The sequence below is a fragment of the Lactuca serriola genome, chromosome 4 (genome assembly GCF_051521515.1).
Source record: "Lactuca serriola cultivar US96UC23 chromosome 4, Lser_US96UC23_V15, whole genome shotgun sequence".
NCBI classification, from domain to species: Eukaryota; Viridiplantae; Streptophyta; class Magnoliopsida; order Asterales; family Asteraceae; genus Lactuca; species Lactuca serriola.
The window spans coordinates 27067998-27076008 of NC_136411.1; the positions used below are offsets into that span (position 1 = coordinate 27067998).

Below are 8011 nucleotides of genomic sequence, written 5' to 3' on the forward strand. Positions count from 1 at the left end.
AGGATAGACCTTCGAATAAGTGATCTTAACTCCAAATTCACACAGAATAGGGGTAAAGTAAAATTTTCACAGATTCTAAGTCTATAACATCCTAATTACATATAGCCTTAGTGTATCCACTTAGCAACTATCAACTTAGTAATGAAGATCCCGTTTTAGTTCTCAAGTATAAAGTACTTATAGTAACACCAAATACTCCTATAGTATTTTAATTTTAATGTTATGTTCTATTGTTCTCATTGTGATAGGGTTGGTAAGATTTTAGCATTGTTGCAACCACACACTTAAACTTAGGCACATGCTAGTCAACCCTCGGATAATATAGGTGATCAGGCTATATCTTCCCAGTTTTGACCATATGTCTCTAAGCCCACTTGTGTTGCCCAACAATCATAATTCTTTTGTACTGTCCTAGTAACACTGATTTTAGTATGAATGCAGCACGTATACTTACTTAAATATTTTACTATTTAAAGTATAACTCTTGGTCAGAGTATTTTTAATCCCTTATGTATTTATAGTTAGTATATCTTTCATGGGTTGATATACTTAATTCACTATAAACAATGCTCTGATACCAATCTGTCACACCCCAAAACCAAGAACGGCGGAAACGTTCTGGGGCGGAGGACGTCATGTATAATATCAACCACAATGTAAAGTAGTAAACAAGCAACAACATCATCAATTGCATTAATAATATAATTATTATACAAATGTGTTCTGTCAAATTTTGATAAACACTAAAGCATAAATCAAAATGAAAGATGAGTCTTGAACAAGCTCCATCTTCCTTTCTCCTTGCATCAATACCTGTCTATGATAACCTGAGGATACAAGTAATTTTGAAAGCGAGTATCAGCTTTGAAGCTGGTGAGATCATAAGTATTTAGTGTCTTAATTTGTATGTAAGAATTTGTAAGTAAATGAATTGTAAGTATTGAAAATGTATATGAACTGTAAATGTAAAATGTTTGTAAAACAACTGTAAACGTTTGAAAAACCCTAGAAATCCCTATGATTCCTATTAGTAACAAAAGGAGTCTTCTACCAAGACTTAACTGTTCTGAATGTAGTCTTCTACCAAGACCTAACTGCATTAGTATTACTCTTTGGAACAAGGGCAACTAACAATGTTAACTGAAGACATCCGTAGATGTACATTTACCTCTGTTGCTAACAGCTGGGTATAGGAATAGTTAGTCCCCAAAAGTATACCTGTAATGGTATCAATCGTTGACATCCGTGGATGTGCCTTTACCTCTGTAGCTAACAGAGATTCTAGGAATGGTCAGTCCCGCAACGTATCCTTTGGTACTAGGATATTAAATCCAATCTATCTCGTCGATTATGTGATTGAATCACAAGGTAAAGATAAGAATGAGGATTTTATAACAGAGTCTATACATATAATATGTAATAGAACTCATACTATAATATCTATGTAAAAGTACTCATATAAGTGTAATCATGTAATTGTACTTATGTAAGTGTGATCATGTAATAGTATAGTAGTGTACTAAAATGTTCCACGTGTGCTAGCTGTAATGTGTGTTCTCTCTATCTAGCAAGTATAGTAATGTAATGTAGTGTTATAGCAGTCATGTACGTGCTCTCTACCTAGCAAATATAGTAATGTAATGTAATGTTACAACTGTCATGTACGTGCTCTCTACCTAGCAAGTATAGTAATGTACAGTAATGAACTAGAAAGTATAGACTCATGAATGAACTGACTCATTGTATGATATTGCGTTCTAGTAATAGTTCTAGTATCTTCCTAAACTACCAATATGGTAGCTTACTAGTAATCTAACTGGTACGTATGGACAAGGATGTATACCCTTGCTACCCAAGGGCATGGGATGAACTGGAAGGACCTTTCATGACTATATATGTACACATGATATATAACTAATATTTAAACGACTTTCGGACGAGTACCCGATATCCCACCATACCACATCTCAAGCGTGAAAAGGAAATAGGGTGAATAACCTTCCTAAGTCTTTTAAACATTTCTTATATAACTATACATATAGAGGCATGCAATTTATAATATAAAAGCATAAATAAGTTTTGTAAGACAGTTGAAACATAAATATTATTTTAAGAAAAGATTGACTTGATGTCAGTCTATAAAACAATTTGGAGGCATAAGTTTGATAAAACAGTTTAAGTGTAAGGAAACATTTGTTTGAAACATAGTTGTAAATAAGTTTGAAAGGTACTGTACAGAGTAAGATGCACAGTGCAATGAGGAGTTTAAAACATATAAAATGTTTATAAAAATCATTTGAAGGAAAACTGTTTGGCAAAACGGCTAATGACTAGCCAAATCATTTGAATGCTGTATATTAATCACATGTGATTGATGTAATAACTAGCATAATTCTACTTATTAATCACATGTGATTGATATAATAAGTAGCATGATTCTACTTGTATCCCCCCATAAAACATTTAAAAGTAGTTTAAAACATTAGTTAAGGGGTATGAACTCACCTGCAGTAAGTGACTGGATTTGAACGGACTGTTATCGTACGGAAGGATCGGACAAGTGCTTGGTGTCAAGTGAAGACTTAGACACACACAATGATCCTAATTTCATATGAAAGCATATGTATATAAATAATTAGTGATTAAAACACTAATTATACAAGTATAAACAATTTAACACGAGGAAAACACTTTTGGTCAAGTGCTAGGAGGCTAATGGGTTGCAACAAAGGAGTGCAAAGCCCCTAATGGAAGTTTAAGGTCTAATGACCATATTCATTGGAGTTTACGGACCAGGGGAGTATACTCCTGGCCGTAAACTCTCAACCAAGGCTCTAAATGGTGCTTAGAATTATTACAACTCTAGTGGTGAATTGTTTCAAAGCTATAACAAGTGTTTGGGTACCATATTAACTCCTTTGGGGAGTTTACGGCCCAGAGACCATATTCCCTTGGAGTTGATGGCCGTAAACTCCCTTGGGAGGGTTTTTATGGTGTTTTCAAGTCTCTAAATTAACTAGGAACTAAACTAGGCTTTTGTACTTGGCTTTAGAAGAGTTTATGGCACCATTTGGCACCATTTTATGGAGTTTACGGCCCTAGAACCTTTTGGGCCGTAAACTCCCTCAATCTTGGTGTTCTAAGTGTTTTAACTAGTCCAAAACTCATTTAGGTACATGCCCAAATTGGTCTCTTGGCCTAAGGAAGGAGTTAGGGTGTCATTTGACCCCTTAATAGGTGTTTACGGCCCAAGAACTACTCTTGGCCGTAAACTCCTCAACACTTGTGCTTCCATGTGTTTTCTAGGTTCTAATCACTTTTGGGTATTTGTCTAAAATAAAGTCCAAGCCTTAGGTGCCTTAAAAGCACCATTTAAGCATGTTACAAGGGAGTTTACGGCCTAAGCTATTCTTGGGCCGTGAACTCCTAAACTTGGGTGTTTCTTGGTTGATTTCTTGTCCCTAACACACTCCTACACAAGTCCAAGGTAGTTACTAATCACGGGGGACAATCTAGGCTTGGTTTTGGGAGTTTACCGCCCAAGAACACCTTGGGGAGTAAACTCCTAAATCGGATGATTTAGCTATGTAATGTATGTTATGAACACATTTAAAGCTTTCTAACACTACTAGAAAGGGTTACTCACAATTTGGGATAAAAACCTGAAGATCCGTAAGATAGAATTTGGCTTTTCTCTAATTGGAATTCAACTAATGAACCAATTTGGTTCAGAATTCTATTTATAGTCCTGAGGTTTTTTTGGCAGAAAATATTTCTATTCTCGGAATGAACTCTAATGTCCTAGAGTATTGGAATTATAGTGTTGCACCAAACCCTAGTGCATCCACTCTCCTAATATCTCCTTAAGTGTAAAATTCTGAAAATTGCCAAACTTATACTCGAAGTCTGAATTTTCACTGTAACTGCTCTACTTCTATTGGCTTGGTGTGGTTTGTTCAGAATGGAAATTTCGGGTTGTTACATCGAGTCGGGGACTTCCGACTCATCGAGTAGGATCTGGATCTCGCGTCCTCATAAATGATCTCTACTCGACGAGTTGGAGTTCCCCAACTCGCCGAGTTCAAGCACAAAACCCTAAAATTAAATAATTAAATGATATCTAGAACAGGTGTTACATTATGATTTTGGGAGACTCTGATGTTGGAGAAATGTTTTGAAATCTATGATTTGTAAACAATTTAAGAATTAGGTTGATTTTAAAAGTTTAAATTTTTGGTGATTTTTATGGATGTTACATTTGACTTTAGTCAAACGCCACGTCGTGGCCTTCATACATCCAAACATATAGGAAATTCCCAGTTGCCAGGCAGTAGGCACGGGGTTTCTAGCAACTTAATGGATTAAGCCACTTTCCTCGATTCCAAGAGCTCCAAAGCTCAGATCTGGTCCATTCTATGGTCTAAATGGACAGAGTTTCCAACTTTATACATTTAGACACCCAAGGATATCAAGATCTCTAATACTACGTCCAAATAAAGCCAAATACCACCATGTCTTAACCATTAAGCCCTTAATCTAAAAATTCCTTATCCCAACCACTCCATAAGGGTTTTATGATACTAGATCCATCATAAAGATGGAAACTTTATTAACATGTATGTCTAATACACGTCTAGAATCCATTTTAGGTCAAAATGAGATATAAAGACCAAAACTCAAGCAAATGACAAGAACTTCTACCAATGACTAGATCTACTACATATGATGCTCTTGGGACTCAGGGGAGTAATAAAGTTGCCAACTTTATGAGTTCCTTCCTTCTAAACTTGCTCAAACACGAAGAACATGGGACAATATTCAAGATTTAACAACTTTAAGCCAAAAAGCAAGGAACTTGGACACTTACAAAGGTCTAGAGATGCCCGAGAGAGATGTTCACTTCAGCCAAGAAGCACCACAATCCTTTCCAATGCGTTTTCTTTCTTCACAAGCAACCAAAGTCACCAAAATGGACTTATAACTCACAAGAAGGAATTTGGGTTAGGGTTTCTAAAACTTGAGGGTGATGGAGGGTGATAAGGAACCCTAAAAATGACTTAGATGGCTTTAAATACAAAGGGAACCCTAAAAAAGACATGGGCTTGGGCCATAACAGCTACCACGCCGTAGCCTTCCCTAGCTACTCTATGTCGGTCCAATAAAACAGACAATCCATTAAAAAATTATCACGTTGTCAGCATCCTTGCACCATGTCATGGCACAAAATTTCATCCAAAACTTCATCTTTAGTCCCTGATATAAGTAAGCTTAACCAATCTGGAATGTAGGTGTTACAACTCTCCTTCACTTAATTTAGATTTCATCCTCGAAATCACCTCTTACTACATTCCAGGCACTCTAGACGATTCAGACAATTTTTCCAGAACCCTGATTCGAATTAAAAGTTGACCCATACATACGACAGACTTCCAATACTACAAACGAACCCAACCTTAGCAGGACTCACATACCCTGACGACGAACGAATCCTTTCCTCGCTAACTTAACCAATAAATAATAACCATTACTTCTCTGCCCAAAATCCAAAAATCCAATACCTTGTCTAACTTCCTGACATACAAAACCACTCTGAAACATAGTCAATACGCCTCAACTTCGCAACAAAAAACTGAACAAAACTCGTCTGACCCTGAATTATCCCACTGATACCGGAGAAAGAACCTTGAGCATTCCTCGATGCCTATAACCTCGCACCCAAAAACAAAAAGGCGACTCACAACACGAGTCTCAATCATTGGTTCCAAACCAACACACAATCACATACTGCTAACTAAACATACACATTTTCGGTCTACCTGAGAGCTCTTGATTTCCGAACTATTCTACCATTTTCGGTCTAACCGAGAGCTCTTGAGTTCCACTCACACAAATATACCACAATACTTTATCAAAGAGTCTATCTTGAAAAAGCTACCCTAGCTTGCTTGCATATAAGGCTCCAACAACCCTCCTGCCCCAACCAGGGACAACATAACCAACCATCACAGGATGAAAAATAGCCCACTTTGATCTTAGTAAAGGATACCCGCCCAACTGTAGTCTTACGTCACAACGGGACCCAAATCAGCCGACAACCTTCCTCAATCCCATGGATGATGTGGTCCTACCACAGTCTCACAACCATTCCTGCTATAGCATAATCTTACCTTGAGAAAGGTACGAGGAAAATCATAGATTCATAACACCCTCTCAACTAAGAAAGATCCATATGGATCCTGCATTCAAATCCAACATGCCTACTTTGTGGATTCCTTGGATTCCTTGTTGAAACTACCAAAATCGAACCGGCTGCTGGTTTTCCTCCGCTAAAGGCTTGTTCTGTCATTGGTCGATGTCTCCCACATTGAATTCGTAAAATCGACTCACCCGAAAATCCTCTAAGCATGGATCTTGGTATAAAAATGGCATAAGAAGATTCTCAAAATATAATGCCTAGACCATTATGAGGAAAATTATGATTTCTAGGTGGTGACTTTGATAAACCAAACACAGCTTCTCACACAAAATTATACAATCATAAGCACAAATAATAATAAGATCATGAAGGAAATGAATACAGCACATACCTGCGGTGTCCACTGATGGAGCTCGGACCTCCTCTGCCTGATACTGCAATGCTCGGCTCCTCACCACATGAGCCTCCAATCTACCCTCACAACCATCAGTATTCCTCAGTGTGGCTGGAGCAGGTCCCCTCATTTCTCCACCTAACAATCATGGACAATCAGCCTTCTTGTGGTCCACTTGGTTGCAGTGGAAACACAACAGACTCGTTCCCTGGGGACATGACCATTCCTACCATACTTATATCAACATGTACCCCCTAGATTGACATACCACATCATGTTGTTTCCCACACATGTTGCACTGACCTCAACCCTGCTAGCCTTTCACCCGCTGATTAGATGTCTTGGGTCTCTTCGTAGAACCCCCAACTGTTTGAACCTGATCTCTCTTCCTCTTCTCGATGTGCTCCAAATCAATATCCCACTCTCAGGCTCTAGCTATCATCTCCTCCAAAGTCTGACAAGCTGAAAAGCTTAAAAACTCCCTGATATCATCTCCTAACATATCATGGTACCTTGTCTTCTTCATCTCCTTATCCGCAGTGTAATGCAGAACCAATAAGGCCCTCTCCCCAAATTTGGTGGTGATCTCTGCCACCGTATTAGTCGTGTGGAAAAGGTTTTGAATCTCTCTTGCCAACTTTTTCACCTTAATAGCTGCTGTAAACTCTTCCCTGAACCGGGTCACGAACTCATCCCACGAAATTGTCTCAACGACCTCGCCTCCCAAAGCAAAATCTAGCTTCTCCGACCACTTACGAGCTCTGTCTTTCAGAAGACAAGATGCAAATCTGACCCTCGACCTCTCGGGACAAAAGCTCATCCAGAAAGCATTCACCATGTCTGCCAACCACCTTATTATAGCAATGGGGTCCTTCTTCCCAAAGAACTTGGGAGCTCTACAGGCACAAAACTCATGGAAGGAAAGAGTGCGATCTCCAACAATAACCATAATCTCAACGCAAAAGATGCCCAAACATTCTTCCATAATCTCCATAATCCCCTCCTTGGCAGCATTTCTAGATCACCTTGGAAGTTTTCTTAAGCTAGTTACGTATCGGTGGAATCTGTTCAGTTTCAATCATGGTGTGGGATCTGCTTTCAGTCGTTAATAAGGAAGTTTCTTATAACACTTGAGGATCAACATTTCATTAGATCTAATGACATTTCACCCTTTGGTTAATGTTGTGAGGCAGAAGGAATGCAGTAGATCTAGGAATGGTTATGTGTTCCCCTTTGTGGATAAATATGGTCATGAGGAGATGTATATGGACTAAGTAAAATAACATGAGAGCACCTAGTCTCATTAGTACAATTCTTAATTGGTTTGTAGCCCTTGAGTTGGAGCAAGAGTACAACCGCCTATCTCATTCATTGGTTGGGTGCAACCATGTTTTCGTCTGATGTTGCGTTGGTAGCAACCT

At 38.4% G+C, this 8011-nt stretch overlaps 1 protein-coding gene across 1 annotated transcript; it reads right to left on the reverse strand.

Moving 5' to 3' along the window:
* Positions 1–7014: 7014 nt before the first annotated feature.
* LOC145098148 (uncharacterized) lies at positions 7015–7584 on the reverse strand. The gene has a single exon (XM_079035820.1). It carries the CDS (start codon positions 7582–7584, stop codon positions 7015–7017), a length of 570 nt encoding a protein of 189 aa, XP_078891946.1.
* Between the last annotated feature and the right edge of the window lie 427 nt (positions 7585–8011).

Bases quoted from the DNA above. Each gene is read 5' to 3' on its own strand.
- LOC145098148 (XM_079035820.1), bottom strand. From the start codon at position 7,584: ATGGAGATTATGGAAGAATGTTTGGGCATCTTTTGCGTTGAGATTATG.